The following is a 23,994-nucleotide window of genomic DNA, read 5'->3' as shown; positions in this document are numbered from 1 at the left end:
AGAATTCATAAAAGGATAAACCTAGAAGAACCCAAAAGATAGGAAGAAGCAGTAATTAGAGCTCAGGCTCAGAAAGGCATAGCAGTTAGGGAGAATTAAGGTTTAGAATGGAATTTTAAAAATTATATATATAAAAAACTATCTCCCCAACCTTTTTTTTTTTAAATTCCCATGTGAAGATCTCAACTGAGGCAGAGTTAGAGAAAATGCCTGTTATCAAGTTGTTCTAGAGTGGCTGGGGCACGAGAAGGAGGGGGAACTCTAAGTAAGATGCTAATGAGAAGAAGAGATCCCAGAATTTAGTTCCTGTGTTCCAACTCTGGAGTAACGAGTATCTCACTGCACTGCAAGTGATAAAATAGGAGAAGAGGCGAAAACTCTCACTGTGGTGGGTACTACACAAAGCATGACATGGCCCTGTCCTTCAAGAGATTTTGCTCATAAAGTAAATCATTACCTCATATTACTGTAACAAGTTTTCTTTATCATCATCTGGAGCATTAGGGAGGATCTCCTGCACTTAGAGAGTTCATGAACCTAACTTCTCATCAAGGTCACCAATGACCTCCATGCTTCTAATTACCCAATAATAAATTATCAGTCCTCATCCAGAACTTTGGCAGAATCTCAACCAGTTGCTTACTCTCTCCTTTTAGAACACTTTCCTCACTTGGCTTCCAGGATATCACACTCTCCTGGTTATCTTCCTGCCTCTTTGTTCCTTCTCAGTATCTTTTGCTGGTTCCTCCTCTTCTTTTCAGAAAGAACACAACGTCACACTTTCATCTGCTATGTTTTTCTGTATTTTCTTAACAAAAATTTAATATTTAAAAACTCACCCAACTAAAACAGTTTGGAAAAGAATTTAATTATTTATTTAAAAAAGAAGAAAAAAACTAAATGAAGTGATATACCATATGCATGAAGTAGAATATTCAAAATTCATAAATATGTCAATTCTCACCAATTGACCTAAATGTTCAATAGATTCCAATCAAAATCTCACAGGACTTTTTGCACAACTTGACATACTGATTCTAAAGTTTACATGGAAGTGCAAAGGGTCAAGAATAGCCAAGGACTCTGGAAGGAGCTGATTAAGGTGGGGGAACTTGCCCTGATAGAAAGCACGACTTCTAATAAAGCTCTAATATTTAATGTAGTATAGTGTTTATTTAAACAAATAGATTAAGGGAATAGAAGAGAGAGCCTCGAAACAGAATTTTTCATATAGAGACATTTGATCTATGACAGAGACAGAATTTCACAAAGTGGAGAGGGGATGCATATTTCAATAAATGGTACTGGGAAAACTAGTTATGAAACTGGACCCCTGTCTGACTCAAAAACCAAAGTGACTGAAACTTATGTCCACACAAAAATGTGCATGTTAATGTTTATACAGGTTTGTTCATAATTGCCGAAAACTGGGAGCAACCAAGACATCACTCAATAGGCGAAGGGATAAACAACCTGTGGTGCAGCCACACAATGGAATACTATCCTACCATGCAACAATTTCTAAATACTTCTAGGAAGATACTCTAAAGAAATTCTTGTATTTGTTCCCTGGGAAACACATACAAAACTGTTCATAGCAAAAATTGTTTGTAATAGCTAAAAATGAGAAATGATTCCAATACTAGTCAACAGAGAATGGATATAGTAAAAAATAGAATAATCATTTAATGGAATACCATATAGCAGTGAAAATGCATGAACTACAGGTTCATGTATCAATATGGATGATCCCAAAAAATATACTGTAGAGCAAAGAATCAAAACAAAGAAGAATACACAAAATATGATTCCATCTATATAAAGTTCAAAACCAGCAAGACAAAATAATATACTCCTTAAGAATACACATCTGTTTGGTAAAACTACAAAGAAAAGAACGGAATAATTACTGCAAAAGCAAGGATAGTCGATACCTCTATGGGGGGGGGATACACAGGGGCCTTCTGAGGCAGTGGGTATCTGGGCATGTGTACAAATATTCTTTAAATTTTGTACGTATGATGTTTGGTGCACAAGATTTAAGAATAAATACAACTATAAGAATTATAGAAGGTAAAGGCAGAAACAAATATAAATAAAAGGAACTTTAAAAATATAAGTACAATTTATGTATGTTGTCTTAGGTCGAATATTTTGAAATCCTACATACTTTGACAAAAGGAGCATAACTTACAGAAAAGGAGTGTATAGATTTTCCCTAACTCTTTATGATAAAAAAATTGGATATATCCATATAAAAGTTAAAATAATAGTATAGTTGTACAGAGTTCATTGACCCCCCCACCTTCCAAGGATGCTGGGCCTGGGCCCCACACAAAGGAATGTGTCTGGGCTCAGGGCCAAAGATGGCCACTTCAGCCTTGACTCTAAGGCACAAGCTACAAACAAAATATGTCCTGTGTCATGTTCCTTGTCTGGGCTGGCCACCCCGACAGACAGCTGACAGTACTTTAGAAACATCATCCGTATGAACAAAAAAGATAAAAACACCCCATCTGCGGGAACAAGAAGAAATAACTCAAAATATCCAAATGTCTGAAACCCTGAGTCGGAACCCAAAGAAACCTTGGGATAAAAGGGAGTCACAGGCACAGAATAATTGGAAGTCTCGTTGAGGAAAGGACGCTTTGTGTCAGACCCGGACAATCGGCACTCCCACCCGCTGTACAAACCATTGGGACTTCCCCAGCTGATTGTGGGGTGGATGTTGTAAGTAGCGATTTATTGTTCCCCTTTATCCCTGTTCCTTGTTCTGTTGCCCTCTACCAATAAACTTTGATTGCTTAAAGAACCAAGTAGCCTTGGTGGTACCTGTCATTCCTTGCCCTTTGCTGCTGCAGGCAACAATAACGAACACACCCATGAACACTCCCTGCTTTGGTTCAACAACTGTCAACATCTTACTGTATTTGCTTGCTTTCTATACACACACACACACACACACACACACACACATTTATTTTGAACCACTGGAAAGCATATGCAGGACATCATGGCACTTCACACCTAAATACTTTAGCATGTATCTTCTGAGAATAAGGACATTTTCCTACATTACCACTTACTACTATTGTGCCCAAGAAAAATGGATAAGTCTATAAAGTCACCTAATATCCAGGGACTCTAGATTTTCTGAAGAACAGAAAGCTTGGTAAACATATACAATAATAAACCTAACTGAAAGGTTACTTATAACACATTCACTGAATATTCTCAGGGAATAAATATTTGCTTAAAAAACTTACTGAGTTTATTACCTACGAATTAAGTTTAACTAGGCCAAGATGGGTGTAGCCAAATTTCCCAACAACATATACAGTTATCAAATTTTTTAAATAAAAAACCAACATGTGGTTTGACATTGGAATGGGACATGTGAAATTAGAACTGCCCAGGAAACCCAACCTATGTGGTCACTGTAAACAGGCTACAAAGAGATCAGGGTGGTTCTGTTGAAAAGTAGGTTTAAAACAGGCTATGTAAGGCAGTTATCATCCTGAGCCAGATCCAGGAAAAATAAGTGTAAAAATGGAGACTCCTATGCAGGATGAACTAGGCTCTTGAAGCATAAATATATATGTATTACAACTGAGTTCCAATATACAGAAAATATATTTCACTATCCTAGTATTTAAGGTCCTGAAAAGTCCACTTAAAAATATTTTATTTCAGACTTCAAGTTATATCAATGCTGCTTTAAGAAATACTTTGTATTATTTTATTATAGTTGGCAAAATTCCTGAGTTAAAGAGATATTCTAGTCATCCTGCTATCACCTATCTAGGAGAAAGGTGGAAAAAATAGTTGTGGCTCATATTGTGTGATTCCATTCATACAAAACATCAAGATAGGCAAATCCATAGAGATAGAAAGTAGATTAGCGGTTGCCTAGGACTGGGGGGAGGGGGAAGTTGGGGGGAAATGAGGATTGACGGCTAATGGGTACAGGGCTTCTTGTGGGGGTGATGAAAATATTCTGAAATTTATTTTGGTAATAGTTGCAGAACTGTGTATATACTAAAAAAACCCAACTAAACTGTGCATTTTAAATAAGTGAACTATATGATATGTGAATTATATCTCAATAAAGTTGTTATAAAATTTTTAAAAAGTAGTTTTGGCTGATTATGTTGTAGATTAATTATAACAAGACATAATTTAAGAAAAAATATTATGAGAAAATTTAAATTCAAAATAAAGTTCTTAATTTAGGACTTCTTAGGAATTACCATCACAATTTGACACAGATTAAAGTAAGCAAAATTATTGGTACCTATATTCTAAAAAGCTTTCCAATAAATATTTTAACCATATGGTCTTGATCTCTTTTAAGATGCAAAAGAATTAGGAAAGGTCAAGTTAAAAACTAATGACGTATTCTTACATGCCTTACAAAATGAGTAAAAAAAAAGCTCAGGGAAACTGATCTAAAAAATACAAAGCTTTCCAAAACTCATCCCAAATTTGCCCAATCAAGTCTTTTCCTAATCATCTACTTTATATTTTTTTAATCTATGAAGTTTGTCTAATGATCTAACCTACTGGAGATTCAGCATATGATGAAAGGGAACTTGCAGAAAGTAAAATAATTATAGGAACAAAATACCTTTCCTTCTCTTCACTTGGACGAAATACGTTTAGACAGCATTAAATGGCAATTTTTCAGGCAGTTCTCTAAGGTTTTCCTAAGCACTCTAAAGGTTGGCACATCAATATAAATTTTATTTTAAACCTTTTAAAAATAACACATGTAATTCATGCTCATAATTTCAAACAGAAGTGTGTGAGTGTGATGTAAAATGTATATTCTTCTAAAAATCTAGATTCTTAGCATTAAAATACTTAGGCTGTTTTATATTAGCTACCTTGTGTTCACTTAGGTGACTATTATGCAGGTTATTAACAGGTTGGTAAAATTAATGAAAACATCTTAATGGAATTATTTTAACAAGAAGGATTACTTTGACATAACTTTAAATTTTGATTTGAAAGGCTCTTATCTAGTAATCAAACGTTTTTTAGCAACAAGGGCATAAGATAAATGATCTCTTAAACCCAAGACTAGCGTTTACCAAAGATTACGACTTTCAAACTTTAAATTGGCCATAAATCAGAGTACATACTGAGGAATAAAACAAACACAGAATGAGAAGTACTCTGACTAGCAAATCGTCTTTTAACAAGACTGTGAGTAAACATAAAGTTTATCAATATTAAATAATTTATCTACATATTAAAATTAGCCAGTATTCCATATTCTATCAAAAATTCTACTTTTCTAATCATAGAAGTTACTTATATGTTACTCAATAATAAAAATGTATTTTGGGGGCCGGCCCGGTGGCACAGAGGTTAAGTGCGCACGTTCCACCTCGGCAGCCTGGGGTTAGTCAGTCCGGATCGGTTCGGGCATGGCACGGCTTGGCAAGCCATGCTCTGTTAGGCGTCCCACATATTAAGGAGAGGAAGATGGGCACAGATGTGAGCTCAGGGCCAATATTCCTCAGCAAAAAGAGGAGGATTGGCAGCAGATGTTAGCTCAGGGCTAATCTTCCTCAAAAGATAATAATAAAATAAAATAAAACAAAAAATGTATTTGGAAATTAGGAATCTAATATGTTTCTAACACTAGCTAAGATTTTATTTACGATACATCTATTGCTCATTGACATTTATGAAAATCATTTCTTATTTAATAAAAACAAGTTTTCTATTTTGAAATTTTATAGGGTTCAGTACTAAGGTATTTTACTAAACGGTAACTTAAAATAAACTCAAAAGAAAGGTTTAAAAAAGAAAAGCACTAGGCTTTAAAGTTAATCCTGTCAGTACTGGTGTCCAGGATACACACAAATATCAAAATCATCAGAGCAGAAACTGACAAAATAAAAGAATGATCTTGATACTCATCATTCTAACACATTCTATAATGAAGAAAGGATTACTAGGGACACTAGACGGCATTTTCTTATGCCGCTATTAAGTATTATTTAACAAATTCAATTTAATGCCTAATCCAGAGGCACACCACAAATATGCAAGTCTTATTTTTGTCTATGTCAGAAGACAGCTATGCATGCTATTCTCCTTCCAATTTCTTGATCATTTTTGCAAATAATAACAAAATTTTTATGAGGCCAATGGCTCCACATTCCCTACCCCCACACACAGACTTTCTTTCTTTTTTTAGCCTCTGTAACAACAGAGGATTTATTTTAACTGTAAATAAATCTTAACTAGTTATAAGACTTATTCATAGATGCTCTCAATGATATTATGAACTAGTATCCTTTGAAATAGTAATAATCTATATAAAATATTTAAATCCAGTTTTTTTACAGCCAGAATTCACATTTGAACAAACAAGAAAACACTGAAGAGACTGAAGGTAAATATATCAAATTTACAATTCGTCTTACAAGTAACTAATTCTTTGTTAACTTTAATAAAGTCACTGGTAGTTAGGGGTGGGGGAAATGCTGTTTGCTTCAATTTTGCAAGCCTCTGATTTGACTGGGTGTTAGACCCTAAAGTCTAACAGCTACATAACAGATAAAATAGGATGCCCTTTATTCTGAGTAAGGTGGGAAGAACAGATCACAATATAGCAATGTTTTGCAAGTGGGTTCCCTTGACTGAGTTAGTTAGAAGGCAGGTGAAAAGGCGCACACAGAGGGTACTTAAAATACTTTTGCTGAATAAATGAAACATTAAAAACTAAAAAGGAGATTTAATTGTTGGTAGTTACTCTAGAAAGAAATAATTAAAACTAGAACATTAAATATTAATTTATATTTAAATCAAGTAATCTGGAGCTGGCCCGGTGTTCATGGGTTCGAATCCCAGGCACAGATGTACACACCACTCATCAAGCCATGCTGTGGTGGCATCCCACATACAAAATAAAGGAAGATTGGAACGGATGAAGCACAGCAACAATCTTCCTCAAGCAAAAAAGAGGGAGATTGGCAATAGATGTTAGCTCAGGGACAATCTTCATGACCAAAAAAAACACAAACAAGTAATCTCACTAAGTCAAAAAATGCTAAGAAACATTCTAACCTCAATGCTAAACTTATTAATATTTTCCCATGTTCTGGAAATATTAAAACAAAAAGTAGTTCCTGTTAAATAAATGAATATAATCTAGAGAGACAAGTGCTTATACATATGTGTTGTTTGAATCACTTCAAATGCAGCATATCGTAATTTAATATTTACATTATCTCACAACTTTTTTTTTGGGGGAGGGTGAGGAAGATTGGCTGTGAGCTAACATCTGTTGCCAATCTTCCTCTTTTTTCCCTCCCCAAAGCTCCAGTACATAGTTGTATATTATACTTGTAAATCCTTCCATTCCTCCATGTGGGACACCACCACAGCATGGCCTGAGCAGTGGTGTGTAGGTCAGTGCCCAGGATCCGAACCAGCAAACCCTGGAACACCAAAGTGGAATGCACGAACCTAACTACTACGCCACTGGGCCAGCCCCATTTTAAAGTATAACAATGTAAGATACTTAATTTTAAAAATACAAAGTAGCTAGTACATATTTTGTATATCTGTGATATACCTATATATAATACCTGTGATTATTTTAACTTATTACAGATGCAAAAAAATTAAATGAAATTTCTTTTTATTCTAAAAATCAAAAGGAGAATAAATACATAGTCATGATTAAGTATTTTAGAACATTTCCCCCTAAAGAAAAGTTAATTGATGCTACCCTAAAAATAAGAAGCCAAATATATTGTTAAGTACATTAATATGGAATTGAGTAAAAGTCTGAATTGGTATACTTCTTGAATGCCTTCTCTTATATTGTTAACATTCCTTTTTAGAATTTATCATGAATTTAAATAATAGCTTCCTAAAAATGATTCAGGGAAACATATGGGTACATAAATAAAATCCACTTTCCTTTGGAAATATATTATCTATCTGAACCTAGAACCTGAACAGAAAAATTCCAGCATTTTAAAAGTACTTCCCCTGTCATTAGAAGCTGCTATTATAATCTGATACTTTAAGTATTGATATAAAACAGGTCTTTCATATATTACAAAATAAAAGCGACTTTAGAGAAATGTTCATTTAACTTAGAAAATATACATTAAATTGTTACCAACAGCTAAACTGATATACGTGATACTATTTCTCATGTTTTAGCTATGAACCAGAAACGGGAGTAAAAAAATCCCGTATGTATCACATTTAAAAAGAGCCTTTAACTTTTCAAATGGATGTGGGTTTTTTTTCGTTTTTACCTTTCAGAATAATACCCATAAATGGAGACACTGGTGTTTGGCCTGAACTTTTCTAAGGTCCTTCACCTGAATTCTGTTTATTTTCACAGTTAAACCTTCAGACTCAACTCTTACAGGGTAAACAGACAAACCAATTATAAAATATTACCTTGGAGCTACAAGATGAGTATAGTTTTTAAAGTCTCATTATACAATTCTAGATGGTAGGAACCAAAACTACATAAATACATAAATATGTGCCACATGTGTACAGTACCCACTTAATAGTTTGTTAGCATGAAGCTAAAAATTTCTTAGCAAAAAGCTGGTAAAAGTAGACATTTCTTTATCTTATTTAAAATTCTCTTCTAAAAATCCTTAAAAGTAAACCTAAAACCAAATCTTTAAGTAAATTATCTAGAAAAATTATCAGTCTGGTCCACATGATTGCATGGTCCTATGTACCACCAGAAATTCTGTAATCTTAGATAGTATGAATTCTGAATGTCAATCAAACTTACTGTTCAGTCAAAATAACTTCAATTAAAATTTCACATTTTGGGGGTTGGCCCAGTGGTGTAGTGGTTAGGTTCGCACGCTCTACGTCGACGGCCTGGGGTTTGCTCGTTCAGATCCCAGGAGCAGACCTATGCACTGTTCATCAAGCAACACTGTGGCAGTGTCCCACATACAAAAAAATAGAAGAAGACTGCCAAAGATGTTAGCTCAGCAACAATCTTCCCCAAGCAAAAAAGAGGAAGACTGGCAACAGATGTTAGCTCAGGGCCAAGTCTCCCTTACAAAAAAAAATTCACATTTTTCACTTTTTAAAAATTTTTGCTTCTATTGATTGTACTACAATCAGATTTTTCAGATCAGTGGATCTGATCAATTTATCCACACATGAAGTAATTAAGTGTTCATATGTCTATCCCCATCAGTGGTCTAGGGGCTTTTCCAGGACAGCAACTTGTTTAAATGACAAGTGCATATCCTTGGCATGTAGCAAGGACAAAAAAAATGTTCACTGGATAAATCATAAATGAAAGAAGAAACACTGGGACATGCTAAGGGAAAGTCTTTCCATGTTCACTGTCAGGGCAAGAATGATTACATGTATAAAATCAAAATAAGGCAATTTCAGGACTTTTGTATCATCATTGAAGTTCTAATGAGTTAAAAGCAGTAAATGTCCTTTCACCAAAGAATATAGTCACTAAAATGACTCTTGTTTTAGATCTTTCTTTCATTAGCAATGATAATCCACAACTGACTACTCATTTCATTTGACTAGTTAAGTAAAAGAATATGGTAGGTGTTGTGGAGAAAAAGGAACCCTCATACACTGTTGGTGGGAATGCAAACTGGTACAGCCACTATGGAAAACAGTATGGAGATTTCTCAAAAAGTTAAAAATAGAAATACCCTATGACCCAGCCATCCCATTACTGGGTATCTATCCTAAGAACCTGAAATCAGAAATCCCAAGAGTCCCTTGCACCCCTATGTTCATCGCAGCATTATTTACAATAGCCAAGACGTGGAACCAACCTACATGCCCAGAAACTGATGATTGGATAAAGAAGATATGGTATATATACACAATGGAATACTACTCAGCCATAAAAAAAGACAAAATTGGCCCATTCACAGCAACGTGGATGGACCTCGAGGGTATTATGTTAAGCGAAATAAGCCAGTCAGAGAAAGATGAACTCTATATGACTCCACTCATAGGTGGAAGTTAACATATTGACAAAGAGATCTGATCAGTGGTTACCAGGGAAAAGGGGGGGTGGGGGGAGGGCACAAAGGGGGAAGAGGTGTACCCACAACATGACTAACAATAATGTACAACTGAAATCTCACAAGGTTGTAATCTATCATAACATTAATAATAAAAAAAAGAATATGGTAGGTTATTAGTTTTTTATATATTTATGTACTTGTAGCCTTAACTATTATGTAGCTTCATTTGCATTCTCATATTAAGATAGAGAGTTAAAAACTAAATTGAAGGTCTGTGGAATTACAACTTGATACTCTAAGCCATTACTGAGCCACTGGTAAGACGCTGTAATAAGTAACAACAGTTTTAACTACACCAGTATACCATGTATCAACTTAAACATGCACCATTACTTAATTCATGAAGGAAAAAAGTTGCTTTGTTAACCATGAAACTGTATCTTCAAAATAAATCAATGAAATTAAGCTGTCTTCCAAAATTCTTTTATCTGCTACTACATGAGTTTGATACCCTCTTTCACTTATCTCTTTATGATCTGTCTATATTTCTGGGAAGATGTTTCTACTATTGATGGACAAAATTACAAAGCAAAACTAGTTTAGTTCTGAATCAAGACAACTAGGTTTTGGATGTTTAAAAAAGCTGTTATTTACGGGAAAGTCTTCCAACCTGAAGAATCCAACCTAATGAAAGCTTTCTGTTTTAATGGGAGGCACTATGGGAAAAGGTTGCCAACCTAATAACATGACAGAAGAGAAAGATGTCAGTATTAGTTTAATCAGGCCAACAAATCTAAGAGGCCCCAAAAGAACCATGCACTTCTAACTGTGCAAGACAGACATCAGGAAGCATGACAGAAGTCAGTCATGGGAAGGGTTCTGACGCTAAACTACTATGTATATTCTGAAAACCTGAATTAAGTATGAAACTACTAAAATAATCTCAGGTTTGAAGAAATTTAATTTCTGACAGTTAAAGCAAAAAATAACTCTCCTATTATCAACACAACCTGATACATGCATGACTAGTAACTTCAATCAATCCTAACAACTTATTTGAAATCTAATGGTTTATTTATTTAAGAAGTAAAGACTGTAAGGCATCATTCTTAAAGGTGATAAATTACATTGTCCACTCTTTGATACTAAATTCCATTATTGGTTCTTAACCTCTCTTTTGATGTAATCATCCCAACAGTCCCCACTGCTTATTGTACTAAGCATTCAAAATGAGGTTATGAAGAGAAAACCCACCTAGTCCAAATGACTTCCTCAGACAGCAACATTAGCCATAACATATGTGTGGAGTACAATACCTTTGTTTTAAAACGTAAAGTAGCCAATATTTCAACACAACCTTCTAAATAAATGACATTTTAAAAAGAAATTACTGTGAAGAAAGTTTATGCTTTTTAGAAATCTGTTTTGGTAAGCCATTTTTCTTTTTGCCATATGCTTTAAACATCTTAATAAATTCCAACATGGTGACAAGGAACCACATACTGCACCTGTGCTTTCTATCTTAATTAATCCAATAAGTACAGGCCTATTCACTTTAATTTGTAAAGGAAATGATGACATAATGAACTTTAACTTAAGGTATTAATTACCTAAATAAGCAGAATTAGCTTAATGTTTCAGTAGACCTTGCCTAGATACAACCACCAAATAAAATTTTCTGAAATTATGGAAGCTTTAAACAGCACATTCAGGAATAAAAAAGCAAAATGCTCATTCTACCTCAGGTGGCCAAGTGGATTAAATTATACTGAGGAAAAAAAACAGTGTAACATTTCAGAGACATTAAAGTTTTTGTTGTCTTTACTATAGAATCACTTAAATCCAGTTTAGTTGCCCAGTTAACTATTAACATTGTTTTCCTAAATGTATATAAACAGTTATATTTGAAGGACACTCCGCTCTCATAATAAACGTTATGACTGTCTAAAGTGCCTCTGTAGATATGGCCAAAATCTTATAAAAATTCTGCATGGACCCAGACAATCACATGATACAAGTGCACACACACCACACCATCTGTTGGATATGACTGCCAGCACAGATTTCGTGAGCTGGCAAAGGACTGAAATAGTCAAGAATTTTGCAAGTATTTCAAAGAGCAGGCTTCTCATTAACTTTAATTTCCTGTTGGCTCTTCAAGGAGAGAGTGAGCAGTGAAAGCACAATGTGCCACATACACTCAAGTTCACGCCACATGTGCACCTGTAAACATAAACTCTCATCCAGGGCTATCTACTAAAACATTTGAGATTCTGTATTTATTTCTTCTTTACGCTGCAAGAAATAAATCAGAAATATCTACGGTTATCTTTTCATACTTTTTTAATACTCTTGCAAACATCTGGAAATACTTGACAATCATCATTTAATTAACGCAAAGCTAATCGATGACAATATGCTTAAATACTTCACTCAACTGAAGTGGTCTCCTCAGTCCACACAAGTAGGGAATGAAGAGAACAAGAAGTTCTCTGACTAAGGAGTATACCACAAGGGAAACTTTAAGCCAACATCTCTCTAAAAAGCAAAAACATTATGTGTATTTAAGTAGATAAAGTGGATGACAGCATACTGCTGTACTTGTAAAAAATGGTAGATGCTGCTGGCTTAAGTTTTTACCTCAGGCTTTCTACACCTGTGTTGCTGAGGGCTTTCCAAAGGGTTGGCAATGCCCCAAGTGTTTTTGCGGGCTCCTGTACTCCACTGTCTCCGCTTCCTTACCCTCCGTAACTGCTGGCTGCTCCAGGAGCGTGAAAAGATGCTGAGAAAGAAACGTTTCTCCAGAACTAGTGATGACTCCTAAAATGCTATGGTGGGCCTAGCAGCAGGGTTGGTACTTTCCCTGGGTTTACTACTTTCTGCATTTTGCAGCAGTTGAGGGTTGTTTTGTTGTTGTTTTCCCCATAACCACACTGACTTGCTAATCGAGTAGACTGGTAGAGAGGACTTTTTTTTCCCTTTTCCACAATTATTGAGACTTTCTAGTACTGTCCTGGAGGATTCTTGTGCCTCTTAGCTCAAAAGAACAAGACATATTGAATAAATATTTAAGAATCATAGTAACCAAGAAATGTTAACTTATAATTCAGTTTGAGTCAAAGACAAAAAAATGGTTGATTTATCTAATTCCTCTTATTCCAGCAATTATTGTCAAACCAATTTCTTCCTTTTTTAAAAATTTGGAACCAATATAGTGGGTTAACAGATGGCTTTTAAAGTTTTTGTTCTTATTCCAAAATCTTTACGTTACTCAAAATATATCTATTTAAGTATGATACTGTAATTTCTGCAAAACATGATCTACACGCTCTCTATTTAACACTAAACAATCTGGATGCTAAGGCTGTTTGGAAATAATTCTAACAAGAACGAAAATATTAGACTAGTGCTATAATAAACAGATTTGCCTTTTACATTTGTTTGAGAAATCTTCATAGGCACACCCCAAACGCAGTGTTTTCGGTAGAGTTAAAATAATTGGTTCAATTAGCCCTAATGTATTTTATGCTATCTTTATACTACCCCTAAATTAGTGACATCATAAATTAATTCTCGCGTCATCTCGTTACATGCAGGAACATAACACAAAACAACAGTTCACAGAAAATCCAAGACAAAAGCTAAAAGAAAACACACAAATTGTGCTGCATACAGGCTTTAGGATAAAGAATGCTTCCTGTTCTGCACATCTGTCTAGCAGGTGCCTCTCTGAATAAGTTCTGTCTTTTAGGTATCTGCTCTGAATTCTACAAAAGACAATTAAGTGTTCTCTTTCATTTTTCTTTCTTGAAACCTATTTTCCTCAAGGCAGAAGGACAGGCCTTCCAAGTCCTGGAAATGCAGTCAAAACAACTTAGGGTTGTTTTAAGCAAGTTCTATTTAACAGACATAGGAATCACATAAAATCCAGTTCTCTTTTAGAAGGTAGCCTTGAGATACACCATAAAGAGAGAAGATAAACACACAAACCTTGGCACACTTTATACTTTGATGAGTCACATTTTTAAACATCCTATATCTAATGTATGATGGAAAAAATAAGACTAGATTTCTCTTATCATTACCGGCTGGTGTCCTAAGTGGAAATCTGTCTTTGCTTCTAGTCCATTTCCTTATTTTGTAAGCAAAGTATTCCATCAAACGCTTTACACTTGGCCCCAGCCATGCTTCCTCTTTTCCTACTCTCTTTTAGCCCCTCTTATACACTTTTCTTTGTCTTTTACCACACTCACTACTACTCTTACACCAAATACAATTTATGCCATCTTTATACTATACTACTTTACACTTTATTCATCTCCTGACAATCCTTCCTTTTCTCATCTCTCATTTACTCCCATCTACACTCCTCTCAGTAGCGATTACAAACCTTTTCCACTTTCTTCAAAGCTTCAGAGGGCTGAGCAATTCCAGTTGACAGGTGCAGTAAACGTTGGGGAAGGAGGAAATGCTTTCGTCACTCTGTCCCTCCCCACTCCTCTTTTAAGGCTACATGCCTTGTATAAGTCAGAAAAGAAGTAATTCTGCGAAAATTGGATCCAGTCGTATGATCTCTTGAAGCCTCGTTCCTACTGTGAGGACATTTTCCCTTCTTTTTACTCTTTCACTTTCTTTTCCTTAGTTCCTCACCTTAACCAAAATAGTACTCTTTAATCTAGTAAATAGGCTATTTCTGCTGATTAACCGTTTACTATGTCTTTTACATCTACCCTGTTTTTGTTGTTTGTTTCTTTTCTTTTCCATTTTACTACTATTTCAAGCCTGTTTCATATAACTGATTGGCCCTACCTCTGGTCTTTTGCTATCAATCAATCCTGCATGCTGCCATTAAGATTAATAGTCTTAAAACACTTTTCATCATGTCATTCTCCAACTTAAGAACATTCAGTTGCCTTCTACTGTCTATGAAATAAAAATTAACACTTTGCAACCTTGCATCCAAAGCTTCCACCATCTGTCCTGGATCTAACTTTCCATTTTTTCCCTCATTATTCCAAATGAACTTGAAGGTCTCTACTTCATTGTCACCCAAGACACCTGTGGTTTCCTACCTCTAAGTTTTTCATTATATGCATCATTCTTTGTAGTGCCCACCTTCCCTCTTTCTGCTGTCCATCTTTCAATGCTTAGACGGATTCCTTCCCCCATCACAATATAATTTCATAAACTACTACAGCCTTTACTGAGTCCCTCTCTTACGCAAAACCACAAGACATCTGAATTATTGCTCCGGATCACAACTTAACAATTAATTTATATCTTCTAAATCTAATAAACTAAGTTTTTTTACCCATAAGCCTAGCAGAATCCAAAGCAGAACATTTGTTAAGTTAGTTTAATGTTTTCTAACAAAATTTGGAATTTCCAGATAGAAGGACTCCCAAATCTATGATGAGTAACATGAAAATATTACCAAAAGTTTACTTACAGGAGCTGGCCACTGGAAAATTCAATGCTCTGATTTACAAAACTAGAATAAACCTAAAATGACAGTGGAAGGCTGCATGTCAAAAGTTGTGTGTGTGTGAAAATTTAAAAGGCAGGGTACTGAAATGGCCCTTATCAAAATCACTAATGACCTCCAATTTCCTAAATTTAATATTCTAATTTCCGTTAAATTTTAATTATAATAAGTTCTAGCAGATTACTTGCAAAGACGATTGCAACAATTCCTTTCATTCCACAGGGCCCTCTGCAATGTGAATTTGCTGTTCTTCCCATCATGAGGTGAAATCTATTTTCATATCCCTTGAATCTGGACTGGCCTCATGACATATTTTGACTAACAGAACACAGTACAAGTGGCACTATTTGAATTCTTTTTGTTTCCCCCTCTTATTAATTCTGTACTGTGGCAAAATATACATAATTTAAAATTCACTATTTTAACCATTTTAAGCGTACAATTCAGTGGCATTAGATACATTTGTATTGTTGTGCAACTATCACCACCATCCACCCCAGAACTTTTTTCATCTTGCAAAACTGAAACTCTGTGCCCATTAAACAATAACTCCCTATTTCTCCTCCCCACCCGCCCCTGGCAACAACTACTTTCTGTCTCTATGAATTTGACTATTCCAGGTATCTCATGTAAGTGGAATAATACAGTGTCCCTTTGTGGCTGGCTATTGCACTTAGCATAATGTCTTCAATGTTCATCCATGTCATGGCATGTGTCAGAATTTCCTTCCTTTTTTAGGCTGAATAATATCACATGGTATGCATATATCACACTTTGTTTATTCATCCATCTATGGACACTTGGGTTGCTTCCACCTTTTGACTATTGTGAATAATGTTGCTATGAACATGGAAGTACAAATTATCTGTTCGAGTTCCTGCTTTCACTTCTTTTGGGTACATACCCATAAGAGGAATTGTTCGATCACATGGTAATTCTATGTTTAATATTTTTGAGGAATGCCACACTGCTTTCCACAGCAGCTGCACCATTTGACATTCCCACCTACAGTGAAGGAAGGGTTCCAATTTCTCCATATCCTCTCCAACACTTGTTACTCCTTCCTTTCTTCCCTTCCTCCCCCTCTCTCTCTTTCTCTGTTTATATAAAAGCCATCTTAACGAGTGTGAAATGGTATCTCATTGGGGTTCTGATTTACATTTCTCTAATGATTAATAATAGTGAGCATCTTCTCATTTGATTATTCGCCATTCGTATATCTTCTTTGGAGAAATATCTATTTAAGTCCTTTGTTCATTTTTTTTTTTAAAGATTTTATTTGTTCCTTTTTCTCCCCAAAGCCCCCCGGTACATAGTTGTGTATTCTTCGTTGTGGGTTCTTCTAGTTGTGGCATGTGGGACGCTGCCTCAGCGTGGTCTGATGAGCAGTGCCATGTCCGTGCCCAGGATTCGAACTGACGAAACACTGGGCCGCCTGCAGCGGAGCGCGCGAACTTAACCACTCGGCCACGGGGCCAGCCCCCCTTTGTTCATTTTTTAATTGGGTTGTTTGGTGTTTTGTTGTTGAGTTGTAGGATTTCTTTATTACATCCTAGATGTTAACCCCTTATAAGATATGTGATCTGCAAATGTTTTCTCCTATTCCGTGGATTGCCTTTTCACTCTTTTGATGCCCTTTGATGCACAAAAGTGTTAATTTTGATGAAGTCCAATTCATCTACTTTTTCTTTTGTTGCCTGTACTTTTGGTGTCATTTTCAAGAAATCATGTTGGGGCCGGCCCGGTGGCGCAGCAGTTAAGTTCGCACATTCCACTTCTCGGTGGCCCAGGGTTCACCGGTTCAGATCCCGGGTGCGGATACGGCACCACTTGGCAAAAGCCATGCTGTGGTAGGCATCCCACGTATAAAACCAGTAAAGGAAGATGCGCATGGATGTTAGCTCAGCACCAGTCTTCCTCAGCAAAAAGAGGAGGATTGGCAGTAGTTAGCTCAGGGCTCATCTTTCTCAAAAAAGAAGAAAAAAAAAACAGAAATCACTGCCAAATCCAACATCATGAAGCTTTTCTCCTATGTTTTTTCTAGAAATTTTATAGTTTTAGTTCTTACATTCAGATCTTTGATTCATTTTGAGGTTTTTTTTTTTGGTGAGGAAGATTTGCCCTGAGCTAACATCCACTGCCAATCTTCTTTTTAGCTTGAGGAAGACTAGCCCTGAGCTAACATCTGTGCTAATATTCCTCTATTTTCTGTATGTGGGATGCCTCCACAGCATGGCTGATAAGTAGAGTAGGTCCACACCCAGGATTTGCCATGAATCTAGGCCTCTGAAGCGGAGTGTGAGGAACTTAACCACTCGGCCATGGGGCTGGCCCCTTGAGTCAATTTTTGTATATGGTGTAACGTAAGGGCCCAACTTCATTCTTTTGCAAGTGGACATCCAGTTTTCCCAGCATCCTTTGCTGACAAGACTGTCCTTTCCCCGTTGAATGGTCTTGGTTCCCTTGTTGAAAATTATTTGACTATACATGTGATGGGTTATTTCTGGGTTCTCTATTCTACTCCACTGGTCTATACGTCTGCCTGTCTTGATTACTATAGCTTTGTTTTGATTACTGCAGCTTTGTTTTGATTACTGTAGCTGTGTAGTAAGTTTTGAAATCAGGAAGTATGAGACTTCCAACTTTGTCTCTCTTGTTCAAGATAGTTTTGGCTATTCGAGTCTCTTGAAATTCCACATTAATTTTAGGATGTATTCTTCTATTTCTGAAAAAAAAATGTCACTGGGATTTTGATAAAGATTGCATTGAATCTACAGATTGCTTTGGACAATACTTAACAATGTTAAGTTTCCTGATCCACGAACATGAGGTATCTTCTTTAAGGTCTTCAGCAACGTTTCATAATTTTCAGTGTACAAGTCTTTCACTTCCTTGGTTAAGATTATTCCTAAGTATTCATTATTTTTAACGCCATTGCAAATGGACACTGCAGATTCTAAGTATAGGTCTTAAGAAGCCTTGCAACTTCTGCTATCCCCCTCTTGGAAGGCTACTACTGCCACATAAAAACCCCAGTCTTGCCTGATAGGGTCATACGGCCTAGCCAACTGTCGGCACAACTGCCAGACACACGAGTGAGGCAATTAAAGAGATCATCCAGGTCCAGTCAAGCTGCCCGATGATTACAGACACTTGAGAGACCCAGGTGAGACCAGAGAAAGAACCACTCAGCTGAACCTAGTCAAACTGCTTACCCACAAAATTATGAGCAAATAAAATCATTATTTTAAGCCATTAAGTTTTGGGGATGGTAGCAAAGGCTAAGTGAAACAGAATTAAATCATTTTATTGGCTATTTCTTAACTATGAAATTTACTCATTACTTTGTAGCTCATTTAAAACTATTTCCCAGAGGCTATTAAGATTTACTCCAACTGAGACAAGACAGAGTTCTTTGATGTTAAATACTCTACATTATTCATCATGATCATGAATGATTCAAAGTTTGAATGTCAGCATTCTAAATAATTTATAATTTTTTAAAAAGTAGATGCTTTAAAATGAAATCTTACTAGAACTATAGAAATACAGATTTTATTTTTCTAATTTCTAACTTCAAAATTGAAAAAAATAACAAGTAGATATTATAATTAATATTTTCAGGCTACCCTGTGCCATTGCTAATATTTGCTAGCAATTAGCATTAAATATATTGAGGACAGATTTTGCAACTTTATTATCTGATTATTAAAAACTTCAAATAATCACAATATTTAGGAGAAAAGTACTTAGTCAAATTATTTATAATCTCAAAGCATTCAGAAGAATGTTAACTAAACAAAATGGCTTAATATTACTTACAAATTTTAAAGATATAAATACATTTAAAATTTTATTTACTCATAAATAAGTGTATTTATTAAGAAATATAGCTATAAAGGATTGTAGTTATTTTATGTGGAAAAAATCTTAGAGCAATACACAAAAGTAACATACTATTTAAAACATACTAAGGTAAAAACTTACTCTATAAAAATTTCTACTCCATTAAAGAAATCATTTGAGAATTTCCTCTCTCAGTATGTAGAAAGTTGCTTTAGAATTGTTTATCCGTATTATATGCATTCTTTAAAAGAAATAAATAATAAGGAGCTGGACAGAAGAAATAAAGAGAAAATGTAACAAAAGAAGCAATAAGGCACAGTTTTATATTGAAGTTTATATGCTAACTAGATATAGAAGAGGACTATTATTTCTGACAAACCAAGTGGAATTAACACTTACTAAAGTAGAAACTAATTAAGTTAACTTTCAAAGTTGAGGCAAATTTCTCAAAGTCTATGTCATAAATACCTTTGCATCATTTGTTTTGGAAACTGAAGTGACTGACTGTCAGAAGTATCTCATATTTGCATTATTAAAAACATCTTTTGAAATAGCTGTCATTTTGTTTTAAAGAGTCTTAAATATTTCTCTAAATTTGGACAATGATTTACTTAACTATAAGCAATTATTTACATTTCTCTGCAAGTACACTTCTACAAGCAAACTATAAAAATTTTACCATTCCTCTACCCACATATACAGCTATGTATTGAATATTAATATACAGTCTATAATTTCATACACACACACGAACTATGCTTCTCAATGTGACAATAAAACAAAGAAAGATAAAACATAAATGGGAGAATTAAAATGTACTTACAAAGTCAAAGTCTCCATCTTGAGGAACTTTCCAGTTATCAGGAAAAACATTTTTGGACATAGGGAAGGGTTCATGCATGTTCTGATTACAGTTTTCATGACTCTTATTCTTGAAGTCCTGTTTATCAAAGTAGTCCATGAAAGATGGTCTTTGCACTTGTGGTGAAGTCGCATTTCCTTAGGTAAACAAAGAACACGGGAAGGGTATAAGTTCTTATACCTAAGAAGAAGTATGATTTTTATTGAAGTATGATTTTTTATTGAGTAATATATTTGCACTGGTCAAATTCAAGGCTAACACTGTCAACTTAATGAAGAACAAAGTAAAATAAAATAAAATAAGAATGAAAAAACAAAAATATCTATGCCAAATAAAAAAGTCAACTAATGATCAGGCAGAGATCTACAATATCCTTAGACTGTAGAAACGTTTCAGAATTTTGGCAGCATCTTTACCATAATTTTATTAAAAATCATTTCAGACGTATTTGAAATTTGCCAAATAAAGTAAATTTTTAAACCTAAGTGTTTTTTTTTTAAACATTTAAGCCTGCACTGTTATTGTCATTGTGTACCACTATCAGCTGTAAGGAATCACAAGGACTCATCCAGGTTCCTCTTCTATCTCTTTGCTTCCTCATAGTCCTTTCTAGCTGATTCCACCTCCTCCTGGACTCCTATGATTTTGCCTGTCATATTTATATCCATGACTCCAAACTCTATTTCTCCAGCCCAGACCTTGCTTCTAAGTTCTGTATCTGACTTGCCCACTGCTTACTACTGGACTACTTGATCTAAGTTAGAGTGACCTCAAACTTACCAGTTCTAAAGCTAAACTCAAGCTTTTTCCCTTCAAACCTGGGGCTCCTCCACATGCTAAAGTCAGCATTATTTACTCACCCCCCAAAGCAGTAAAGTTGAGAATTAACCCAGACTCCTATCTTCTCATCATATCAAACTGATGGTTAGGTCTTCTTAATTCTACTTCTCCATAGAGCTGTTTAAATCTAACCCTTTTCCTTTATCCAGCTACTATCTTAGCTTAGCTTCTAACCATTTCTTGCCTAGGCCACTGTAGCACCCTCCAAACTGGTCTCCCTGCTTCATCCCAGTGTTGACTTTTGCTTCATAGTGACAACATAGCAATCTTTCTAAATGCAAAGCAAATCATGTCGTTCTGCTGAGAATCGTTCAGTGGCTCCTCATTTTCTATACTGAATGATTAACGTGAAAAAGAAACATTTGAAATAACTAGATTTTTAAATCTGGCTGGTATGGTCTTGACCAGTGGTTTTCAAACTGGTTCCCTTAAAGCGCTAGAGTAAAAAAAAAAAAAAAAGGTCCCAGTGACTACCACAAAGACATTTCCTATATAGTTCTCCATATAGTAAGTTACCTACCCTCTTAAAAACTTCTATGATGGGGAGTATACCTCCCCACAAGGAAGCCTGCTGGGTAACTCTAAGTTACAAAAAGTATTTTTTTAATGCAAACTTAAAATCTGTGCTTCTACAATTTACACTCATGTTCCAAGTAAATTCCTGTTTCATATACCAGTCTTCAAATATCTGAAGACAGTGATAATGGCTCCTGTCTCAATTGTTTTTCAGGTGAAATGTCCCCAGTTCCTTTCATATGCCATTTTTCAAACTCAACATCATCTTGTTTACTTGTCTATGGAGACATTCCAGTCAGAGGTAATATTACTAACAGTGATTTGGCCAGTCTAGGATACATTTGTAATAGTACCAATGCAGCTTAAAACTATAGTTACTATTAATGACAACTAAGTAACGTTGTTGGCTCAGGATGAGCTATAAGGTAATTTTGGTCAAAAGAATACCATACTAAAACCTTTATTTACTTTTCTTGAGGAAGATTAGCCCTGAGCTAACATCCGCCGCCAATCCTCCTTTTTGCTGAGGAAGACTGGCCCTGAGCTAACATGCGTGCCCATCTTCCTCTACCTTATATGTGGGATGCCTACCACAGCATGGCTTGACAAGTGGTGCGTAGGTCCGCACCTGGGATCCCAACCAGTGAACCCCGGGCCAGTGAAGCAGAACGCGTAAACTTAAAGCTGCACCACTGGGCTGGCCCCCTAAAACCTTTATTTTTACTCTTTAGGAATATGAGATGAAACTGAATTGATACCTACGCCAAGTGGTGAATCAGCAAGTCTGGAATTCTTTAAATTAAACTACAAGGGTGGGGTGAGGGAGGTGTAGCTGTCAGGTAAGCATCCTATTTCCCCTTTCCTTTCCCTAGCTTTTAGAACTGCGCATTATTGGTGGATGTGAAGTTCAGGTAAGGCTGCTTAGGTAAGGATATAAGAGAGGCTGGTAATGGCAGTATTTACTCATTAAAAAAAATTTCCTTTCATTGCCTTAAAATGACATGCCTTTCCCTATTAAAACAAAGTTTTTATTGACTTCACAGTTTTTTTTTAAATGTGATAAAATACGCATAACATAAAATTTACCATCTTAACCATTTTTAAATTTACAGTTTAGTAGTGTTAAGTATATTCACATTGTTGTGCAATTAATCTCAACTCTTTTCATCTTGCAAAATCGAGACTCTATATCCATTAAATTACAACTCCCCATTCTCCCCTCCCCACCAGTCCCAGCAACTCCCATTCTACTTTCTGTCTCTATGAATTAGACTACTCTAAATATCTCACGTAAGTGGAATCATTATAGTATTTGTCTTCTTATGATTGCCTTGTTTCACTTAGCTTAATGTCCTCAAGGTTCGTCAATGTTGTAGCATGCATCAGAATTCCTTTCCTTTTTAAGCTAAATACTACTCCATTGTATGTATATATCACATTTTGTTTATCCATTCATCTGTCAACAGACACCTGGGCTGCTTCCATCTTTTGGTTATTGTGAATAATGCTGCTATGAACATGGGTGTACAATATCTCTTCGAGACCCTGCTGATTATATACATATTTTTTCAAATAAAATATATTTTTAATTTTTACTGTATTGTTAGATTGTCAACCAAACAATCTCAGATCAGACTTCAATAATGCTTAGTATTTGAAATTATTCCTTTAAAATCTTTTTTATTTTTTTAATTGCAATAACATTGGATTATAACACTATATAGCTTTTGGGTGTACATTGTAATATATTTCGAATTCTGTGTAGATTACATCATGTTCACCACCCAAAAACTCATTATAGTTCATCCCCTCACACGTGAACCTAATCACCCCTTTTGCCCTCCCCCACTTCCCCTGTGGTAACCACCAATCCAATCTCCAATGCTATATGTTTGTTTGTCATTGTTTTTATATTCTACTTATAAGTGAGATCATACGGTATTTGACTTTCTCCCTCTGACTAATTTCACTCAGCATAATACCCTCAAGGACCATCCATGTTGTCACAAATGGCCAGATTTCATCATTTCTTATGGCTGAGAGTATTCCATTGTGTATATATACCACTTCTTCTTTATCCATTTGTCCCTTTATAGGCACCTAGGTTGCTTCCAAGTCTTGGCCATTGTGTATAATGCTGCAATGAACACAGGGGTGCATGTATCTGTATGCCTTTGCATTTTCAAGTTCTTCGGATAAATACCCAGCAGTGGAATAGCTGGATCATATGGTAGATCTATTCTTAATTTTCTGAGGATACTCCAAACTGTTTTCCATAGTGGCTGTACCAGTTTGCACTCCCACCAGCAGTGTACAAGAGTTCCCTTCTCTCCACATCCTCTCCAATATTTGTTGTTTCCTGTCTTCTTAATTATAGCCATTCTGACCAGAGTGAGGTGATACCTCATTGTAGTTTTGATTTGCAT

At 35.5% G+C, this 23,994-nt stretch overlaps 1 protein-coding gene across 2 annotated transcripts in view; it reads right to left on the bottom strand.

Moving 5' to 3' along the window:
* STK3 (serine/threonine kinase 3) overlaps nt 1–23,994 on the bottom strand; it is a 264,867-nt gene that overhangs the window by 40,205 nt on the left and 200,668 nt on the right. For both annotated transcript variants that reach the window (XM_046642576.1, XM_046642577.1), the window contains exon 10: nt 20,174–20,349. In XM_046642576.1, the coding sequence (XP_046498532.1) occupies nt 20,174–20,349 (176 nt within the window). The remainder of the gene's footprint in view (nt 1–20,173; nt 20,350–23,994) is intronic.

The sequence above is a fragment of the Equus quagga genome, chromosome 16, assembly GCF_021613505.1.
Source record: "Equus quagga isolate Etosha38 chromosome 16, UCLA_HA_Equagga_1.0, whole genome shotgun sequence".
Taxonomy (NCBI): domain Eukaryota; kingdom Metazoa; phylum Chordata; class Mammalia; order Perissodactyla; family Equidae; genus Equus; species Equus quagga.
Note: the sequence above shows the minus strand (reverse complement) of the source record. Positions and strands in the feature narration are given on the sequence as shown.